This window comes from Lytechinus pictus, unplaced genomic scaffold (assembly GCF_037042905.1).
Source record: "Lytechinus pictus isolate F3 Inbred unplaced genomic scaffold, Lp3.0 scaffold_27, whole genome shotgun sequence".
Taxonomy (NCBI): Eukaryota; Metazoa; Echinodermata; class Echinoidea; order Temnopleuroida; family Toxopneustidae; genus Lytechinus; species Lytechinus pictus.
In genome coordinates this window covers 499,683-523,482 of record NW_026974147.1, presented here as the reverse complement: position 1 = coordinate 523,482, position 23,800 = coordinate 499,683, and the positions used below count along the sequence as shown (strand labels likewise).

Here is a 23,800-nt window from a genome sequence, read left to right as displayed (position 1 = left end):
TAGAGTATATCACCAACAAGCCGGATACCAAATTTATATATTATAGTCAGACTTTGATAAATGGATGTCTGTTTCGAATATGAACATGAGTTAAATAATGGGGAATAGCAGCCACCCTGTTCACATTAGCAAGAAGGGCCTTCAATATTTGACTAGTCTAGTTATCAGTTTGTTTTTTCTCCAAATCTAGGGCCCATTTCATTTTGGCATTTACCATGGTATCTTTGATTCTTATTGGCTGCTGAGCCTTGTTACCATGGTAGTTGCAGCAAAGTTAAACAGTTGTAAGTCCTTTATGAAATGGGCCCAAGATGTGTTTCTTTGTCTAGACACAATTACATACATGTGCATGTAATTGAATCATTAAGAGCAATGGCCCCATGCACACAGTCCCCCGATTTATGCAGATTTCCTGTATAAATTACGCTTATTTACCACATATTAAAAAAAATATCCAATGCTGATGTGCCCTTTTGTGCGCCAAATTGACACCCGTTGCCATGGTTAAGTACGTATTTTTTCTCACCTGCATAGCAGAGTGAGACCATAGGCGCCGCTTTTCTGACGGCGGCAGTGTCAGCATCAAATCTTAACTGAAGGTTAAGTTTTTTAAATGACAGCATAACTTAGAAAGTATATGGACCTAGTTCATGAAACTTGGACATAAGATTAGTCAAGTATTACTGAACATCCTGCCCGAGTTTCAGGTCACATGACTAAGGCCAAAGGTCATTTAGGGTCAATGAAGTTATGGATCTGATTCATAAACCTTGGACAAAAGAGTTATCAAGTATCACTGAACATCCTGTGCAAGTTTTAGGTCACATGACCAAGGTCAAAGGTCATTCAAGGTCAATGAACTTTGGCCATTTTAGGGATATTTGTTGATTAACATTATAACTCTGAAATTGTATTGGTCTTGTTCATAAAACTTGGACATAAGAGTAATCAAGTATCACTGAACATCCTGTGTGCGTTTCAGGTCACATGACCAAGGTCAAAGGTCATTAAGGTCAATGAACTTTGGCCATGTTCGAGGTTATTATTAAATTGCTGTCATAACTTTCAAAGTTTATGGATATAGTTTATGAATTGTGGACATAGGGGTAATCAAGTATCTCTGACAAGTCTTAGGTCACATGATCAAGGTCAAATATCATTTAGGGTCAATGAACGTAGTATTATATCATTATATGAATGTTATTTACTATCAATAACTGGGATATACTCATTTGATTTGCTAGTTCATTACGATTAACTTGCACGCTGAATAAAAAGTACACAATTTTCCTGCGCGCGCGCTGCATCTCCCTATGAACGCACTATCCCAAGATCATCGCGCAATTTGGAGTCCATTTCCTCTTTTACTTTCGCCTGCCGCCGTGATGAGACGTTAGCTAAGTACACTCCCACTTTGCTTTTTTTAAGTGTCCGTTGTTGACATATTTATCTATATATTTACTCCCTATTTTAATCCTTTGCCTCTCTGCGCGGAGCCTTCGTGTTATTTATTCACTTTTTCTTCAAATAAACTGTGTGAGTTCCAAACTGTCAGTTTTGTTTTCTCACTGACGGGTTGCCTCCACTTCCCTTCTCCGCAGCTCCGCGCTCTCCTGCGTGCCGCGGGCATTGATGCGACGCCTCCTTTTTCTTTATAATTCCTTCAATTCTTGACTTGCTCCTTTGCCTCGTCTTGAATTGAATTGATTTTTTTTCCCCTCTCCACAGCTTAGGCTATGCTGGACAGGTAGGAGCATCGTCCTTTGTTTGTTCTCAAACTTGTTTTCAACTTTGTTGTTGTTCTTGTTTTGAGTCGGTTGATTGTTCTCTTTATGTTTCAATCAATCTTCTGTCCTTGATTGATTGATTAATTAATTAATTAATTAATTAATTGATTGATTAATTAACTAATTGGTTAATTATTAATTAATTTTGATAATTATTTTGTATTGAAATTTTTTTTTATAGACTTTTTGTCTTAAAAAATGTTTTCTCTTAAAATTTTTTTGGGAAGCCCCCCTGTTCTTTTATTAGCGTCCTTTGTTTTCGCTAATTAGTTTTCGGCTTTCCAGTTTAAAGGAAGTAAGCTTTTACTTCTTCCTTTCAGATCAGCTCCTATTACTTGTTTATTTTTCGACCTTTGTAAAAAAAAAAAAAAAAAAAAAAAAAAAAAACTTGTTTTTTTTTCTTAGCTGATCTTTAAAACTTAGACGTTTTCTGTTTTTAATTAGCGTCATGTCTCGTGTAATAAAAAAAAAAAAAAAAAAGTTGGTCCTGTTTGTTAATTACCTGAGTTATTAATTTTATTATTAATAATTTCTGAAAGGGATCTTGTTTTGTCACCTTTCTTTCCCACCCACCCCTCCGCCCCCTCTCTGTTTTCGCCCCTCCTTTTGTTCTTTCAGGTTAAGAACTTTCCAGGTAGATGAGCTCTTTCGACTCATCTCTTGATGACTCCAAACCTGCCGCTGGGAAAGAACCAGACATGGTATTTGTCCCTGTGATCAGCGGCGGTGAGTATGAGGGCAAGAGAGTGAGACCCTTTGCGTAGGGCTCTATAAAGGGTGGAACCGTGGTTTGCGTCCACGTGCCCTGGAAAAAGAAGGGTGGAACCGTGGAGTCGCGTCCACGTGCCCAAGAGGGTGGAACTGCGCCCACGTGCCCGAGCGTTTTAGGGTGGAACCGTGGCGCTGCGGCCACGTGCCTGAAAGGTGATAGCCAAGGCTCCCTCGACGGGACCTGAACCTATTTTGGGGAGTGTTGTACTAGTATAGAAAACCTCACTCCTCCAGGGCTGCTTGACCCACCGGCTCTCGGGTCCAACAAGTCCGGGTGAAGAGCGTGGGACTCTTTTCCCGGCACAGACTAGGCTCGATGCTTTGTCAGTCTCCGTCAGGGAGCATTAGCAAAGGGCTACCAGCCCCTAGTTGCTAGAGACACGTGAGCTCGACCCCGTCAATCTCACGATTATCTGATCAGGGTGGAACCGTGGAATCGCGTCCACATGCCCTTAAAGGTGGAACCATGGAATTGCGTTCATGTGCCTGAACGGCTTGATCAGATTTGGGTGACTTTTCTTGGGCGAGATATCACGTCCCCCCTGTCTCTTGTGCCCTCTTCTGCCCCCCGGCGGGGACCGCATAGAAGAGGAAGAAGAAGAAATTCTAGGTCGCTAACCCCGCTTCGCGGGCAGACCTTTCTTTCTGATTCTTGTGCCGATGGCCAGGCGTCGTAACTTCATGTTATAACAGAATGCCCTCGAGCATCACAGCTTTTTATCCTCATGCTCCCCGTCAGCTAAAACCACCGTGTCGAGCACTGGGTAGGTCAAGCAGACATTTGCCATCTCACACCTCGGAGAGTCACCGGCAATTTCATGATTCGCCGGCTTACGCACCTGCAAGGGAAATCCCCGCTAATACGCAGGTGTTATCGACATACGGGCGTCGCCCCCCATTATGTCACCAGACTCCCAGTAATTCTGGGTCAGGCGTCGCAACTCTCATGTTGCTTCACACGCCCACGAGCAGTGCAGGTAATTCCCCCCACGCTTCATGTCAGCTTCAGCCGCCGTGCTAAGCACCGTGCGGTTCAAGCAGTCACCTGCCCTCTCACGCCGGGCTTTTATTGAAACGCTGCTCACCTACACGGTGAACCCCGTTTCTATATAGGTGCTTCCGACGTACGGCTTTCAAGCCCCAACATGTCGGCAAGCTCTCGGTGACCGACGGCTGGACGTTGCATCCTTACAGGTTGCATCAATACGTCCCCGAGCATTATGGGTTCTTACCCTCGTGTTCTCCGTCATTATAGACCGCCGCTACGCGACGGCCGGGCTTATCAGCAGCCTCGCACCAGCCGCCGGCCCTTTCACCTGCACGGGTGATTTCACGATATGTACAGGTGCTGCCGACGTATAGGTCTCACCCAGCAAGTCGGCAAGTCCACGAATGTCGCTGGTTGGACGCTGCAGCCGCTTTGCTGCTTTCTGTCTGTCTTATTGCTGGTGTCGGGCATTGAGCGGATTGAGATTTCTCCCGCCAGCCTGCACTCCGGGGAGCTGTCCGCGAGGTCGCCTGCATGGGTATCCCCCATTAATATGCAGGTACTCCCGATTTCGGAATTCGCCCTCTACGTCAAGCTTCAGAGTTTGACCGGGCATCGCTTACGGCGACGGCTCTTTCAGCGGTAACTCTCCATTCAACCCCTTAGGCCGGCCTGCAGATTGTAGGTAAGAATTTCTTACATACCGCATGCCTTCCTTCTCTCGTGAGAATGTTTGGCTGTTTTTGAGAGGGCAACCTATCACGCCCGCGGACCGTCTGCCCAGGCGACGGGACCGTCAGCTTTTGGCTTGAACCTCACTTTCTATATGAAAGTAAGGGTGCCCGTCTTTACTTTTAACTCCTACTCTTCCTTGTAAGGTTAGAGTCAGGGCTAGTACAGACACCCGTTCTCCAGCGATCGCCGTTGTAGAGAGGGGGACTCCGATATTACTGAATTTTACTTTTGCGAGCCCTGGCCCATGGAAAAGCCGTTTTCTTACTGTTTTCTTCTTCTCTTTCATTTCTACCTTATCTATATTTAATTATTCAATTTCAAATTGTATTTATGATATTACATTGTACAATTTTTGTATGTTTTTATGGCCAAATAAATAATAATAATAATAATAATAATATTAGCACCATTACCGCTCAGCGGTATGACTCACTATCTCGTAGCTCTGCCGAGCTTATGAGCATGAATATCGGAACTGAATGTCACGACGATTAATAGTTTTCCTATACTTAGTAATCGCTATGCCTTCACCACCCAGTGCGTTATGGTTATGATTAACCTGTTTGTCTCGAATTCGCGCGAGCCCTGCCCGAGCTGCCACCATCGGTCGTCCCCCGCCGGCAGCACCCGCACCGAACACCCGGAGGGAATCGGCTATTTATATGCTAGATACCCCTCCTGTTGACATTCACAGCTTGTTCCCCGAGTCTTTCCCGGTCGGGTAAGCATCACCTCAGAGGAAAGAAACAGCCGTATATCTCATTAGATTGTCGGCTGTGTACGTGCGTTAAGGCTTGTTTCAAGCCCCAGGCTTTTTCTGACGGCATTTCTATGCCTACTTCCTGGGCGCACCCACCGTGCCGGGTCGGCGAGTTCACACCAAACTGTCCGCCGCCAGGCCATCGGTCGAGCTCAAACAGTCTATCTGATAGTCTGCCCTCTATGTGGGTAAAGCTTGCGGGCGTCTCCACCGCTTCCTCCTTGTGTGGAGTGGGTTACGGTCGATGCATTTACCGTGCCCGTTTGTTGAGTTGTCTTTTTATTTAGAAGCTGTATCACTTGGCACACTTGAGTCGCCTCGCAGGCTGCTTTCATCCTCCTTCCATGCTATGTTTGTGGCCATGGTCACTGCGCGACCGAGGATGATGTGATCGTGGATAGATGTATGTATGTATGCATGTATGTATATGTATTCGTATGCATGCATATGTATATATATATATATATATATATATATATATACGAGCATGTTGGTTTTCCACGTATTGGCAATAATAAGACATCAGAAATGCTAAACAAATTCACGAGTAATGCAATTTTTGCAATGCCAACAAGTTCTTTTATTCAATTTCAAAATTTTTGGTATACATCTACCTTCTTCAGGGAAGATTCGTGAATTGTGACAAGTTTAAATGACAGTTGTTTTGATTAAAGCGTGTGCGATCTCAGCGGGACTAGGGTAACTGCTGCTAGGTGCGCAAAATGCTGTTATGAATGGATATTGCGCGCTTTTGGGTAAAAGATCATTAATGACGTAAGTTACGTAATAATAAGAGTGATTTAAGTTTCGTAACAATAAAAAGATTTCGTAATAATAAGAGTGTCTAGCTGAGACCGCGCACACTGCACATTGCACAGAGAGATCATAATAAACATGATACTTGATAGCTGAATTAAGGAAATTAAAGCAAGACAAAAAAGATATGATTATCTATAGAATGTGAATGTGTTAAGCCAAGACAGATCTTTGTTGAGGCCGCTTTCAAACGTGCGGCTATTAACGATATGTCTCAGCTTAGCCCATTTCCGTTCCTCTGCCGATCTGTATCCTCCGCCGAAGATGCAGACTTTGATATCTTTGACAGAGTGATTGGGGAGGTTGAAGTGGTCGGCCACAGGAAAGTCCTTTTTGTTTTTGGTGATGGAGCTTTTGTGGTTATTGAATCTGCTGCGAAATTTGGTGCTGGTTTCACCAATGTAAGTGACCCCCGGGCATTTGGTACACATTATGCAATACAGGACATTCTGTGCGTCACATGTGTGGTTAGGGGGGTGGACAGTAAGGGACTGAGAAATTTTTACTGTGCCGTCGGTGGTTAAGTGAGTGCTCACTTGGCATCGTGGCTTGCCACATCTTTTGTTGCCTTTTGGGGGCGAAGGCTTGGGCAGTTCGCTGCTTACTAGTAGCTTTCTAAGGCTTGGGGGCTGGCGTTGTAAGTGAAGGGGAGGATCGCCCATAGCGGTTGAGAGTTTAGGGTCTAGGTTGATATTGGCAGACCATTCCCTCTTTTTGGTATTGGCAAACCTCTTGGACTGGGGATGGTATGTAGTAACAAGAGGGATCCTTTCATTATTCCCTTGTTTTGGTTCTGCAGATAGGAGATCCTCTCTTGACTTTTTTCTAACCTGGGTAAGGGCATGGTGGACAAGTCTACGTGGGTAGCCTCGTCTGATGAAAAGTTCACCGAGGTTCGCAGCGTCCGCCTCAAACACTTTGGGGTCTGATGTGATACGTTTGTACCTTAGGTGTTGGCTGTACACAATCGATTTCTTCGTGTGGGATGGATGGAATGAGTTATACTCAAAATAAGAGAAGGAATCGGTTGGTTTGATGTATACACTAGTACTTAACAAATTATCATTCTTAGAAACATTGACATCCAGGAAGTGGATTTTCTCTCTTGAGCTTTCAATGGTAAATTGAATGTTTGGGTTGTGGGCATTGAAAGCATCGTGAAACGATGCCAGATCGTCCTCAGTATGGGGCCAAATCAAAAAGATGTCGTCGATGTATCTGATGTACAATGACGGTTTGAGACTACATTTGGAGTGAAAATCCTCTTCAAGGACAGCCATGTACAAGTTAGCGTACGCTGGTCCATCTTTGTCCCCATTGCTGTACCTTTGCACTGAAGGTAATACTTCTTATTGAACTCAAAGTAGTTGTGTTTCAGAATGAAAACTGTTTGTGACTCTAGTAGTACGCTGGTGCCTGATGACCCCAGGGTGAGTAAATTTTACCTGTTACCCAAGATTCACATATTACCTCAGTTGGTTAAGAATATCTGTGGAAGCGACGAGTCTGATGTAAAAAAAATAGTCGAGAAATGTAGGGAGACTAAGATTATTCCCCCTGGTAGACCCATTGTCTCAAGCGTAGATCCTCTAACAGAGCCTATGTCTAAGTATGTCGACAAAAAACTTCAGGCATTTCTACCTAACATTAAAAGCTATGTGAAAGACACTACAGATTTTTTGAACAAGATCAAGTCTGCTCCCCTCACATCAGACTCCATACTCGTAACCATGGATGTTAAGAGCCTCTATACCAACATCCCCCACGACCAAGGTATAGAAGCCCTTCGTACATTTCCGATATCGGACTGTTCCATGCTTTCGCGACCGCCGCCGGCGGTGCTTGCCCTTGCGATCACCAGAGAAACCAGGCCTTGCGGCTGTTGTTTTCGTAAACAACTGGTTCTCATCGCAGACTGAGGGAAATATTGGTGATTATTTTCCTCAAGTCGCCATACTCCGCTTGTTTCTTCAAGCGAGGACTAAGACACTCTTAGCCAGTTTCCGTCCCTAACCTTGATAGGACAGGGCCGTTGTTACCTCACTCGATTCCGTCGGGAACGTAACTGTTGAGGTATCATGTCTGGCGATGTCTGTTGGTTCAGAGCATCTTCTTGACCGACATCTCTTGATTGTCGTTTACACGTGAGATCATGACAGAGGCATTTTTTCGCCAGCTCACCTCTGGCGTACGCTTGCTGCGGCTAGGGATTGCTCCGCTCAGCGGACATCCATCGCAGCCTAGCCTTATGGGCCCTCACGCCGATGGTAGCTTCAGTCAAGCCACCTCCCGCCGCGGGCGCTGCACCCGGGTGCTTTATTTAGTACGGGAGAGATGGGATCAGGGGTCCTCTCTCGACCGCTCGGTCTATCACACATGTTATGTCGTGATGCGAGCCCCGTTTTTCTCCGACACGCCCAGTTGAGCTGTTTGACCAGACTGTTCTATTCCACATAGACAGCAGGTCTGTGGCAGTTTCCTTATTAACAGGATGGCACTCAGTCGTTTTTCTCGACACATTGACTGCCTTACTAGTGGTTAACTTCAACCTTACTCTCTGCCGTTCCATGTCCTTATCGGACCGCTGGAAACGTCCTGCCACAGCTCTCTATCAGAATTCTGCAGATGTTCTGCCCTCACGCATTTGAGACAGAGATCGACTTCTGGGCGCTTTCCCCCACGCGGGGGCTTCTGAGATATCTCGCATTCCTTACGTTTGCATTGTTGCGGCTTGGCATAATTTTATTAAGCCGGTGACCCGACCGTGGCTTTTATTAGCCCCGCTTTTGCCTTCTCGGATTGATTGATCACTTACTGAACTGTACAAGTTTCAGTCTTCCGATCACGATTCTTGTCGATTTTTTCAACAAAGTCGGATTGTTTATTGATCATCGGCAATTATCATCCCTCCGGTTACGGATGATTAATACCTTCAATCCGAATCTTACAAACTCTTGAGTTTCTTCTCAAACGTTGAGCTTGTATGGTTTAGTCCATCATGGCGCCTGTCGGTCGTTCTTGACGCTTGACTAACTCCCTCTTGGGTCGGTATTCAGGGTATCTTTCGTCTGTCTATCAGTCGAGATCCCTCTTGTATCCGTTTACCTGTAACCATTTACAGTACGTAGCTTTGCATACTTATGCATCGCTCCCGGACATTTGTCGGGATTGGCGTAGATTAGGCGTGACTTCTAACCCTTGTCTTTGTTTGCCATTCTTCAGACAATTCCCAACTCTGTTCAGTTGGTTGTCTTGTCGCGCGCGCCGTTTGCGGCAGCTTCTCGAGACATCATTTCACGCTGGATTGTTGAAACGATCAAGTCAGTTGGTGATGATGTTCTCCTTCTGACACTAGGCCGAGGGCCCATGATACTAAAGTATCGCTTCTTCTTGGGCTCTTTTCGATGGAATCGTCGTAGATGACATCTTGAGAACCGCCTTTTGGCGCTCTCCTAATTCCTTCACTTCCTTGTACTTAAGGACTTTACTTCGCATGAGGTCTTATTTGCCTCCTCTGTCCTTAAGGCAGCGGCCTTCGTGTCTTCATCTCCCTATTTTGTTCACTTTTTTCTTAGTCTAGACATGCCTCCCTTCAGGTTGAATCCGTGTTGGTCTAGCAAATCAAATGAGTATATCCCAGTTATTGATAGTAAATTATGAAAATATTTACCATGATTTTATTATTTACGAAATAACTGGATATACTAATTTGAACCCTCCCATCTACGCCTCGCCTTGCGTGGCAACATGTCTTGCGTGCAGGCTCATGAGAGGAAATGGACGCCAAATTGCACGATGATCTTGGGATAGTGTGTTCATAGGGGGATGCAGCGTGCGCGCAGGAAAATTGTGTACTTTTTATTTGGCGTGCAAGTTAATCGTAATGAACTAGCAAATCAAATGAGTATATCCAGTTATTTCGTAAATAAGAAAATCATGGTATTTTCATAATTTTTTTGTGAATAATTATTTTATAGTAGTTTTCAAAGTCAGTACTGCTGCTATATTGAATCGCGTAATGCAGGTGAGACTGCCAGAGGCGCTCCACTTGTTTGTTCATGAGTCCACTGTTTGAAAAGTGGACTCATTAACTCAAAACAGTGGACTCATGAATAAAATAGCGTTGATAACCACGACAACAGGCGTCAATTTGGCGCACTGTGACAAAAGCGTGCATCATCAGCATTATTAGACATTTATTTATCTATGCGGTAAATAAGCGTAATTTAAAAAGGAAATCTGCATGACCATGGGTTCAACCAATGGTTTTAAAAACCACCTTTGTGAATTCGGGCCTAATAATCCATTGTTATCAAATATTCCAGCACTCATCTTATATTTTCTTAATATATTTCTGTGTATCCAGACATGAATTATTAGCAGAAGCAATAAGAGCAGGAACCCCATTTGCACTATGGAACGGTCCTACTGTAGTTGCATGGTTGGAACTCTGGGTAGGAATGCCTGCATGGTATGTAGCAGCGTGTCGAGCAAATGTGAAAAGTGGTGCCATCATGTCTGCACTCTCTGATACAGAGATACAAAGAGAAATCGGTATTAGTAATCCACTTCACAGACTGAAATTAAGACTAGCTATTCAAGAAATGGTCAGCCTTACAAGTCCGTCAGCTCCGCCCACATCCCGGACAGTGAGTATAATTACTGCCAGTTTTTTTATTGGGGATGGGTTCAACAGTTAATTCTTTATAATACAAACATATTGATATTTCATGAAGCATATTGTTAGTTATTGTCAATATTGCCAATATTCAACACCTGGGGCCCGTTTCTCAACACCGTCATAATTCTTCTTGACTAAATTGGAGATAGTGAGCTACTTGTCTGTTAACCGTTTCACAAAGCCCTCTTTGCCAAGATCAAGGACAACAACCTCACTAAATATTTATGACCCCTCCAACCCTGTCATAACTTCTTTCATAATGACGTAGTGGCATCACATGGGTAGACTATGACAAGCAAAAGTGTCTCAAATTTGACAATTTCAGTAATCAGTTATAGAAGTCGAAATTACATTGTAAAACAAGGGGGATAGATCATTCAATAATAATTGTAATACACAGAAACTATAAACACTGTTGATAAAAAGCCACAAAACCATTTATTTTTAAATAGTAAAATAATTGAATCGATAAAGATTCTGCCACATCAGGCCATCCATAACTGGACTCGTATTCATTATTTTCAGACCCTTTTCAACATTTTGACAAACTATATCTTTAAGTTATACATACAAAAAAAGTTATGTTACACTACATCCTGATGTTTGGAATCATAAAAAAAAAAAATAATTGTCATCGTTTTACAAAGGGAACCTTATAGTTTACTTCCGTAAACTATTAAAATTTGATATCACGGGGGTATCCATCTCAACGTCCACATGTGATTATTTAGTCATGAAATAAATTATTCATAATTTCATTTTCTCAGCAATTGAATGCTCCAGTCTTCAGGGTTTGAGTATGCATGATGTATATTTGCATCTGATGTTATTTTGATTAGATGTATTTCCCAATTCATCACAATAATAGCAGATTTATCAAAATTTTGCTTTTTGAAAATAATGCTATTTTGTGACTTAGGCTAAGTCTCATGCCTTTTGTGAAACTGGTTTGGTAAGATTGGAACTAACTCCGTAGTTGGTGGACAAAGATATGACGGGTGTTGAGAAACGGGCCCTAACAATTCATGTTTATTACAAATAGATGCCTGGGTGCTTCGTTCATTCTCTGAAATGTAATTTAAATGTACTACATATTTAAATTCACAAGAAACAAAAAAAACTTCAATATTTCAGAGTATAATTTTGCATGTTTTCATAAGTCTCTTAATGATCCCTATAAAAGACATTAATATTTAATGTTCAGATATGATATGAAAGTCAACTCGTAATCAACAGATACAATTATTTTAACTTTGAACAGCTAGAAATATTCTAGGAATATATGTAGTGGAGTTATGAGGTGGGGGGGGGGGGTGGTATTCCTGTGTATATATAATAAGTAATTATCTGGACAGTTATATTTACCAGTACACCTTACATTTAATGCAATTTTGCATAGTAATTATACATGTACCACCCTAAGTTGTTAAAACTGACAATTTTCAATTTAAATTTGATGACATTATTCACTTGTTTACTATTGTGCTAACAGACAATGTGACAGTTTCTATGTTAATATGATTTTTTTTGTTTATTTCTTTTGTTTTGGGGGCATTTGGTCTTGTATCATGTGAACTGTATATGGATCATTTTTGTAAATGAGCCAAAATCAAAATCGAGCAAAACAAGACAAGTAAATGATATATTTATTTTACAAAAGTTCCATGCAGGTTATGAGACTGCATCCATTTGGTTTATTTTATTGATACATACATGTATGAGACAGTCTCGTGGGCCAATTTGATATTGGTCCGTACTAGTATTAGAGCATTCATCTTTATTTGATATAATACAGTTTAACATTCAATTTTAAACTTGATGCCCCCTTCGCAGAATGTTTATCTAAGGGAGAAGTGCATGTGATTGTCACTAATGCTGTTTTACTGCATGCTGAATGTGTTATTTTTCTATACTTCGTCTCTTGGTTATGGATTTCCTAGTTAATTATTACGATGTTTAAATGGATCTTTATTGATACTTTTTATTATTTTTTTTTCAGTAGGATGTTCTTCTTTAAAGCATGCCTCACACAGTGTAAATGGCTGTTACTGGAATTAGAAAGAAATTTTGTTTGGATTTTTTAAACAGTATTTTCAAGGTAATTAAATGAAAAAGTCTTGAAAATTGCTGAATGAATAGGAACCTAATATCCCTTTCATTTACTCTCTGGTCTGGACCTGGCCCGGGCTAAGTCGTGAAAATTTTGAGTTTCTGAATGGTGTGGGCTAAAATAATCCATGCCAGGCCCGGACTTGGTGCTGCTTTTATCAGCACCAGACCAGCGCCAGGCCCACACCAGGCGCCGACCAAAAACTTAATGAAAGATAGCAGGCCCATGGCAACATTCCTTGCATGGACAGAGGTAACAGTATGGAGCACTTCTGCTCTGTATATGGCGTGTTTAGTTACCATGACAATTATTCCTTATGTGCCCGAGTTTTTAAATGGGTGATAGCAGAGTGAGACTTTAGGTGCCGGTTTTCCGATGGCGGCGGCGTCAATATCGAAATCTTAACCTAATGTTAAGTTTGTGAAATGTCATCATAACTTAAAAAGTATATGGACCTAGTTCATGAAATCTGGCTATAAGGGTAATCAAATATTCTGCCCGAGTTTCAAGTCACATGACCAAGGTCAAAGGTCATTTAAGGTAAATGAACTTCGGCCAACTTGGGGGTATTTGTCGAATTACCATCATAACTTTGAAAGTTATGGATCTGATTCATAAAAATCAGACATAAGAGTAATCAATTATCACTGAATATCCTGTGCGAGTTTCAGGTCACATGACCAAGGTCAAAGGTCATTCAAGGTCAATGAACTTTGGCCATTTTAGGGGTATTTGTTGATTAGCATTATAACTCTGAAATTGTATTGGTCTAGTTCATAAAACTTGGACATAAAAGTAATCAAGTATCACCGAACATCCTGTGCAAGTTTCAGGTCACATAACAAAGGTCATTAAGGTCAATGAGCTTTGGCCATGTTGGAGGTAATTATTAAATTGCCTTCATAACTTTCAAAGTTTATGGATATAGTTTATGAATTTGTGGACATAAAGAAAATCACTGACAAGTCTTAGGTCACATGATTAAGGTCAAATATCATTTAGGGTCAATGAACTTAGTATTGTATCAGCATATGAATGGTGTTTTTTGTGAATAATTATTTCATAGTAATTTTGAACGTCAGCACTGCTGCTATATTGAATCGCATAATGCAGGTAAGACTGCCAGAGGCACTCGACTTGTTTTAAGATGTGAACTACTTTAGTGCGGGCCTGGTCTGGACCAAAAGATTATGAGTTTGTCAAAGCGGTATAAGATATGGCCCATTTAATTCAAAACAATGGCCAACCAGGCAGAGTATCATGTTCAGCCCTCTGTCAGACCTAAATGCTATCAATCAATTTTATCTTATGTGGATGACCATTCTGGGCCTTGGTCAGAAACAATTGACAATTTGAATCTTTTTTTTGCAATTTCACTGAATATCCATTCACAGTCATACATGTACATACATGTACTGTGTAAGGCAGGTTTTATGTGCACTTTTTATACCTAAAAAGTCTTGTGGTTCAATATATATGTGTATTCAGCTGCAGCTTGAATGATGAAAAGTTATATGTATTGTGAAGCTTTAATATCTTATCCCCATGTTTGGAAAAGTAAAATGCATTGTAGCTGCATCCCTACTTGCTTTTTGTTCAAATGTTTACTTGTAGCCAGTATCTGGTGAATGCTTTGTATGATTATAAATTGTATTTCTAGCTTACAATCATGATCCTGCTCTGGAAATCTTACATTTTTTTTGTAATTATCTTATTGTTTTATTAATTTATTTGTTTATATGACTATTTTCGGGGATAAATTGGCGGGTAATGTTATTATTTTTGTGTATTGAAAACGATTGATAAATTACTAGTGGAGCTGGTTTTAGAAAATGAAGTCCCCTTTTTGTCTCGCCTGCATGGCAGAGCGAAACTATAGGCGCCGCTTTTCTAATGGCGGTGTCAACATCAAATCTTAACCCAAAGTTAAGTTTTTGAAATGTCATCATAACTTAGAAATTATATGGACCTAATTCATGAAACTTGGACATAGGGGTTTTAGTGAATATCCTGGTATTAGTGAATATCTAGGTATTAGTGAATATCCTGGCTGAATTTAAGGTCACATGACCAAGGTCAAAGGTAATTTAGGATTAATGAACTAAAACTATTTTGGGGGAATCAACATCAAAATCTTAACCAAAGGTTAAGTTTTGAAATGTCATCATAACTTAAAACATGGACATAAGCGTAATCAAGTATTACTTAACATCCTGCCTGAGTTTCATGTCCTACGACCAAGGTCAAAGGTTTTTTAGGGTCAATGAACTTTGGCCATGTTGGGGGCATTTGTTGATTTCCATCATAACTTTGACATTTTATGGATCCGGCTCTTAAAAGTTGGACAAAAGAGTAATTAATTATTACTGAACATATTTTGTGAGTTTCAGGTCACATGACCAAGGTCAAAGGTCATTTATGATCAATAAACTTAGATTATGTTTGGGGCATTTGAATTCTTAACCAAGGTTAGGTTTTTTGAAATGTCATAACTAGGGTTGCAAAATTCGCGGTGGAAACTTTCCATGGGAATAAATGGGAATTTATTGGGAATTTTCGGCAATTTTCAGGAATTTTCAAGAAATGTTGGGAATTTTCAAAAAGTAGCATTTTTCTGATATTTATATACAGGAATCAAAAGGAGTACCCTGGCAAATGATGCTTGATTGTGCTTTGTCAGCAAGTTTCAAGCCAAATATTATGCTAAGACAGTCAGACAAGGCAGAATTTCAATGAATTTCATGTAAAAGTTGATTTACTGTATTAGTGGCTGAATGGTACGTGCGATGGCAGTACATGTACACTGCAAATGCTTTACACAATGGATATACATTGTTCATGGAATGATGCCTATTGGATATTCTGATCTTTTTGCAGATAATGCGAATCATTGCTAATAATAATTATAACATTGTTGTTATTACTATTATTATTATTTTATTATCATTAATTCATTTCTCATTTATTTCTGCATAGCAGAAGTGAGAAATTGGTGCTGTTTGCGGAGTTAATTTGATGAGTATAAAGTATATAGAGTATACAGATTGCTGGTTCAAGCTTGAAGTTTATTTCAGTTCAATTAACCCTCTCGGACAGAAACATTTTGTTCATTATTTTTAAAATACCAGATCAAATAAAATGAAACTGATATGAGATTGTAATTTAATATTACAAAAGATATGAAATTAATAGAAGTTTCTCAATCTCAATCAAGGTCAAAGGTCAATAATAGCAGGGCCCACTGGGAGAACAGTTTTCGGAACTGAAGTGGTTACCCTGGGTAAATATACCACTATTATTATTATTATTAACAAACTTAGTGCATGTTTTTTTTTTCTCCCTTTGTGAAAAATTATTCATCTTGATTGTTCTCAAAGTCAGCCATTATATTGTTATTCCCCCCCCCCCCAATTTTTTCGGGGATGGAGGGGGGCATCTCAAGTAATTTAACATTTTTCGTTCCTGGACCTGATTTTTCCCATTTAAAGACTCAAGCCAGTGCCATAGCTGCGGGTGGGATTAGTCTGCTGTGCAAACCTAGTCTGCATCCACAGACCCTGATTAAACTTTATCAACAAGTGGGTCTCCACACAAAGACTAGCACATAAAATCTTGCTATTTCCTGAGCGAGAGGGCCTTCAGTACACAAGGCATGAGTAGGCTGCACATTCAGACCCTTAACTCAAGTGAAGGCTTCGCACAGCAGACTAGTGCAAACCCTGCACTCGAGGAAAGTAGTCTGCAGCCTAAGGTTTCTGCCAATGACTTGTGTACAGAAGGTCCTTTTGTTCAACAGAAAGTTGTATTCTTGCTAGTCTTGTGTGAAGACCCACTTATGGATCAAAGTTTCAATAAGGGTCTGTGCGTTCAGACTACATGTAAGGGGCAAAGAGAAATGAAAAATAGTGTAATGCAATGTTTTATTTTTCATGTTGAATTGATAAGCTTCATTTTGTACATAATGCTCCATCATGTTACTTGATACATATACATGTACTATACATTTAATGTATTGTCTGTACAGTTTGATGAATGTATTTTTATTACCCAGGCCAGGGCAATTTAAAGAATGAAGAATAGATTAAATACAAAAGTATAATATTTGAGGATATAAATTTATAATTTTGTATTTAAAAACAGAATTTATCACTTTTGTGAAAAAGTGATAATTCCCGAAAATTCCCAAAATTCCCGGCAGCTGAAAATCTCAGAAACTTTCCATGGAAATTTTCCAGAATTTCCGGAAAGTTTCCAGCCCTTTGCGACCCTAGTCATAACAGTGAAAGTATATGGATCTAGTTCATGAAACTTGGAACATAAGCATCAGTGAAGTCCTGTGTGAGTTTCAGGTCACATGACCAAGGTCAATGAGCTTTGACTGTGTTGGGGCTATTTGTTGAATTAAAGATAAATTCCAGTTTTGGTAACGATCTAAAAATGACTTTTTACAGAATCTAATATAATGACCACCTAAGTGTCTGTTTGTATGAATAAAAAATATGTGCCAAAGGATTCTGGAAGAAATTGTGTGAATGCTGAGAAATAAGCAAAATAAGCGCGGATTCGGTCACTTCCGTCGGGTCTTTATTTTAGCAATAATAATACACTGTCCCACGTGTGCCTATCTGTGTTGGTGATCTTCAGTGTGAACATTTTTCAGCGTAGATTTCAAGATTTCACAAAGTTCAGTTTATGTAACTGTACCAGATCTAGATCCTCGATGATATACTGACAATTAAGCCTTGTTTTACAGACTTTCTCATGAAATCAGTGTTTACTGCAAATACTGGAATTTCTCTTTAAAATCATAACTTAAATTTTTTTTGGATCTAGTTCATGAGATGTGGATATAAGGGTAATCAAGTCTTCAGTCACAGGATCAAGGTCAAATGATATTTAGGGTCAATGAACTTTGTATTTCATTACCATGTGAATAATGTTTTTGAAAATAATGATTTTATAGTAGTTTTCAAAGTCAGCACTGCTGCTCTATTGAATGGCGTAATGCAGGCGAGACTGCCAGAGGGAAAGGGGAGGGGGCTCTTTGTCTCCCTCACCTGAGGTGATATTAATGGTGTCATTTAAAGGAAATAATCTAATATTCTACTTTTGGAAAACAGTATCACACAAAGTCTCTGATTACTCTCATTAGTTCATTTCTGTAAAAAAAAAAATCAAACTTTTTCAAATTTTAAGTATGGGGGAGGGGGGAGTCATGCCTATAAGTTCCAATGCATTCATGATGTTTAACAATGTGTAATCTTACTAATGATTATGCTGTATCCTATGAGATATGATCTGACCATGTGTTTAATTTGGGTAAATCTCTAAAAATGTGACTATCACTATTCCACTCCATTACTGTGAATTGTGTAGGCACTATTGGTGGAGTATATAAAATGAAAAAGTGGTGTACAGGAAAAATTTTACAATTTTATGAAACTTTATAATCATGATTGCCCATTCAAAATAAAATATCTGTGTGGGGTTTCCATTGGATATTAAACCTATTCCTAAATTTATAAGATATAAGGGCTCAAAGAGCCCTTTTAAAATATAATAAAAATCACCAAGAAAGGGCACTAGATATGCTTGATTTTGAATATTACACTGTATGTTCACAGAGAATGAGTGGTTGAAAAAAAAATAGATCAAACTGGTACTTCAAGTTTCTAATTGGAATTTTAGATGATGCTCATTAAATGAAAGCTTAAGACCACATGCAAATGGGAATTCAATTGCAATTTTTGGTAATACATAAATATTTGTAAAACATCCCCTGGAAGTTTATCTTTTATTACCTAATATCTTACTTTGGCACCCTTCAAGATACAGTAATGCAACCTACCCAGACAGAAATGGGAGAAAACCGTGTCAGAAAACATTGTTGCAAATCAAAAAGTTCATCTTAAAGTCGGCTTTGATCAGCTATACTGAGTGGAGATATATTTTGAATATAATAAAAATGCCAAATTATGCATATCCATATCTATGTGATCTGCATGATATACCTCAGAGCTAACAAATTCATGTTATAGTGTGTTTATACATGTAAGATGGATGTCATGAATAGGCTACAGATCAATTAGCTTTCCATGTTGTAAACTGAAGGATATGTTTGTATAAAAAACAAACGAAAACAAAATAAAAGAAAAAGTAACAATGATTAAACAAAAACAACAACAAAATGATATAAAAATGGAATTTGTAGCCTTGACATAAAAAACATTATATAAAAGTTACTATCATAGTAACTTTGCCATCTAATGGCATCTTTCATGAAATCCATTATTTTTATTGGCTGTTGATCAGTGTTACCATGGTATTTACCATTGGATGGCAAAGTTACCAGCTTTTATGCAACGGGTCCATGGTCTTAAGCATCCTGCACAAAAAGGAGACAGTTTTTTCTTTGCATAGCTTTATAAAAAAATATTCTGGAAGAGGTCAGTAAAAAATAACTTTGCTCTTCATCACTGAAATATTCATTACATCCTCCTCTAATAACCTGTTTTTCCCTTGTTTAAGTGGCGGAATGGGAATGTATCATATATTGGTGGTAGATTAGCTGCATGCCCTTGTGGTTACTAACTGTGCACCTTGCTTCTTTCTGTTTCATTATCCATTAAAAACAAAAACATTCTGCCATGCAGTCTGATGAGAATATCAATGAACCCCCGCCCCGCCCACCTTCTCCTCCCCCACCCCCTCCCCATCCAATTGAGCAGACTTTAGCATTCGGTGAGATGAATCATGAATGGATTGGAAATGATTGGTTGACCAGCATTGGCTTGCCGCAATACCGCTCAACGTTCATGGAATGTCTGGTAGATGCAAGGATGTTGGATCATCTGACCAAGAAAGACCTTAGAGGACAGCTTAAAATGGTTGATAGCTCCCATAGGTAAAAACACCCCTTCTTTAGCAAATGATATGGTCTAACATGTATATAAATATATATGATGTCCGTCTTTAGGGTGACACCATTTATAGAGCTGGGGGTCAATTGTGAAAACACCTTTTCTTGGTGAAATGGTATAGTCTTAAAAGTTAATGTATATGTTCATTGTACAACTGTAAGGGCAATTTTGATCATAGCGATAATTAGGTTCCACTGACATGTGATCTAATTTACTGGGTGCAAGCCAGAAATGTACTTCCATGACTAACTTAGGCAGAGTTATTGTGGTATTTGTTCTTATTTCATTGTTACTGACCAGTCACTGACCAGCAGTCAGTAGATGACAGGTTCAAATCCCAATATTTTTTTCTAACTTGGCTATCAGATCAAATATGCAATATAATTTACTGGATGCAAACCAGAAATAAATTTTCATGAATTGGTTGCTTTTGAAAAACAGCATTTACTTTTGAAATTTTAGGCTTTGTATAATTTTTACACAGAAGGCTTGAATTAAAGTAGAGTTGAAGATCATGGTTTTAAAAGTCTCTGAATCCTGCACTTGTATCAACAGGAATAGCTTCCAGTACGGTATACTATGTCTGAAAAAAGTCAACTATGATAGGAAGGAATTAGAAAAGAGGAGAGAAGAGAGTGCAGTAGAGGTTAAAGGTCAGTATAAAATAGAAATACTTGAATAAAGGGCAATCCCCAGGAATTCCTTTATCCATGTACATGTACCTTTTATCTTGGCACTGTTTAAAGTCTGATAACACTAGCATTCACTTTCATGATCTATTGAAATAAAGCTTTCCATCATTGTTGGTAAAATCACTACCAATAATTTGTTTAAAGCAGTGAGGTTCTGCAGAGTTTACTGCATGGAATTAAATGTTATTGAAATTCATTTTTCTTGGAGTAAACTAAAATTTATTTATATTTGCTTCATGATAATCTTTTATGCATGTCACTGAAGAACATGGAATTTGACTTGGGAATTACCTTCTACTTATTGCTATACATATTTGATTTTAGAATCTGTGATGTAGCCAAATAACATGCAAAATAGCATGCTGGCAGAGAATGAAAACATTTCAAAGAACAATCTCTCTTGAACTTTCATAGGATGTAGATTATTTTTTGCAGGGATAAGAATCTGTTTAGCCTGTAACTTATCTGTGAGCTTGGCTTACATGTAGTTACTACTGTACCATCAAATCAAAGATATTCCTCCTTTACCTTATCAACCAAGGGAAGTATATTCTTCTCAGACTGTCTTAATTCAGACTTTCAAGATATTTTCAGTCATAGAAAACACATTTTTGATGTCAGACAAGGGTCATTCTACATGATTTGCAGATTTTTTTTTATCCAGCCTTAGTGGCTTCCCTGACAGGGCGCATCCAGGATTTTCCAAAGGGGGGGGGGGGGCACATTTTTCCGAGGAAAAATTTGACAAGCAAAAAAAAAAAGAAAAGAAAGGTCTTCACTTTCAAAGGGGGGGGGCACACTTCTGTTTCAGTGGCATGTTTACATTACAAATTTTAAGTTTGCTTCTCAAAAGGGGGGGGGGGGGCACGGGCCGGCTGTGCCCCCCCCCCTCCCCCTGATCTGCCAGTGATCCCTGATATATGTAATGTAACAATGTCTGTCATGAAATGAGTCCATTCTTGATAAATGCCAACACCTGTTATAGGGTGAACATTATTAAAGCTGAATGGTTTCAGACCTTAGGGTTAACACAGTACTGATACATTAAATAGCCCCCTCTGCTGTTTAGAATGAGAAAGTGAGATATGCTCCAAAGCATTACATAATGCTTACCTGATGGATTTGATTCTACTCTGGATGATTAGGTTAACATCATGATACTTGCCTGATGCTTAATAGTATTTATCATATTTGTTCTTTTAGATGTATTAGTATGGAGCAATGAAAGAGTAATAAAGTGGGTATGTTCTATTGGACTCAAAGAGTTTGCTCAAAACCTGAAGGAAAGTGGCGTACATGGATCCATTGTTGCTCTGGATGAAACATTTGATGTCAGTGCCCTCGCACTTGCGCTTCAGATTCCAACACCAAACACGCAGGCACGAAGCACGTTAGAACAGGAGTTTAATAATCTACTTACTGTTGGCACAGAGAGGAGACTAGAGGAGGTATGTAATATTCTTCAATGAGAATATAGTTTTGTCAGCTTCATGATAAAATTTGCTAATAATTTTCATTGACTAATATGCTCTCATCTATTGGGGTGTATATCAGTGAACGTCCTGACCAAACTTGTTATGAAACACTCCCTGGAATCATCATGAGAAAATGGTCCGTATACAAACCCTTTTGAAAATACCATAACTGTTTAACAAGTCAGTTTTGAGCAAAACTTGTTGCTAAACCCACTGACTAACTTTTATTTATTTGTTGAGTAAATGAGCACATGTTAAAAGCAAAAGTGTTACTTCTCAAAGATCTCTCTAGTAATGATGAGTGGTTCAGATCATATTGTTATATTGGCAAAAAGAAATTACTCTTGTCATTTTATAAACGTTATAGTTCTTCATTTCGCACATTTCTCAGAGAATCAAAGAGATTTTACACACAATTTAGTGAGTGCAGTTACCAAATAAGTTTGCTCAAACTTGTCATGGTAAATAGTCATTGTATTTATAGAAACATAGGGATTACTTTTTTGTATTTATAAAAAGTTTGATTCATACAAGCACAATACTATATTCTTGGAGAAACAACATCAACAAAGCAACTAACAGTTTGGAAACCCCTCATTAACTTTTTGATACCATTATATTTACATTTGATATTTATATGGCATAACATAAATTATCTATTCACTTGTCTATATTCATGCCTTATTTGTCATCTATTTAATGATTGAATCTAATATGCCCTATTTATTTTGAAATGACTCATCCCCCATCCACATGTATTTCATTTTCAGTGATTTTGATAACTAGAATAACACTTTTATTATTATGATATAGTTTTTGGCTGAACTTTCTGATCCATTCTTAATCGCTTGTGATTTTTGTTTTTTAGATAGTTTTGTTTATTTATTTATTTTTTTTGTTCTGTGTCCTGATGCTATACTGCATGGGTAAGGAAATTGAGCGTGAATTAAATGAGGTAAATTTCAACCTGATAGTCACTTGGTTTTATGGAAGCAAAAAAGGTGGTGCCTCTCTCAGTGAGAGAAAACATGGTATTTTCTAAGAAATTGCATCTTAACTTCTTAATTGTCATTTAACCTCAATTGTATTTCAGAATTTGCCATTTAATACTTCTTATGAGATCTTGAAATAAAAGCTTAATTGATTATAATATTAGCAGTTATATTGAAATAACAGTGATAGGAATTAAAGCACCAAATCTACTCTGTTAAGAGTGTGTGAAGCGCATGTAAAGTAGTGAATTTTCACATACAGTAGGAGTTTTTAGAAGATTTTGAGAGGATTTGATTTATTTCATTTGTGTTTGATTGCATCTCATTTTACAAGTCACCAGTGAAATGATTATATAAGCAAAGGAATCCACTCCCGCTCGCCCCCAAGAAAAAAAAAATAGAAGACAAAAATAGATAAATAAATAATGAATGAATTTTAAAAAAATAATGAAATAAGTAATAAATAAATAAATGAATAAAAAATGGATTAAAGAATTATTATGATACAAATAATAATAGATGAATAAGTAAACATTTTGGTTCTCAATCATCTTTTCTGTACTTCAAATTTGCAATACCTGGTTCTTGCTTCTAATAAAGATCAATTTCATATCAGGGTTGAGTTTTCATTTTATTAGTGCATGATTCCGATACATCCACTTTGATATGATCTGTAGTACATTATTGATCAACAAAATCATGAAAATGGAATCTTATTAGATAATAGTGCTTTTTTTTAAATTTTATTTAGAATTTTATATGGAAATTCATTAATTTTGATTACTGCATAATTTTTTTTGAGATCGTAACTGATTTTCACTAGCAATAATGACAACAGATTATCCGATGCCTAGAAAATTCACATACAATAACATGCACAGAGGAGAACGGAAAAAAACTAATCTTGTAAAACAAAAGAGATTAAACATTTTGTTTTGAAATCTGTGACACAGATGCTACGATTTCCAGCTACATCATAACACACTTAAAACAATTGTTTGACTGAAACAGTTTCTAGTTTAATGACAACATATCATAATTGTTTGTCGGTAACGCAGACGCAAGTCCAACAC

General features: G+C 38.7%; 1 protein-coding gene across 1 annotated transcript in view; it reads left to right on the top strand.

Annotated features, from left to right (window-relative positions):
- The window catches only part of LOC129268046 (liprin-alpha-1-like), a 70,729-nt gene extending 47,617 nt beyond the window's left edge, over nucleotides 1-23,112 (top strand). Inside the window, exons 18-21 of the mRNA XM_064115322.1 lie at nucleotides 10,224-10,506; nucleotides 19,302-19,552; nucleotides 20,124-20,221; nucleotides 21,464-23,112. Coding sequence (XP_063971392.1) covers nucleotides 10,224-10,506; nucleotides 19,302-19,552; nucleotides 20,124-20,221; nucleotides 21,464-21,729 — 898 coding nt within the window. The 3' untranslated portion in view covers nucleotides 21,730-23,112. The remainder of the gene's footprint in view (nucleotides 1-10,223; nucleotides 10,507-19,301; nucleotides 19,553-20,123; nucleotides 20,222-21,463) is intronic.
- Nucleotides 23,113-23,800: the final 688 nt, after the last annotated feature.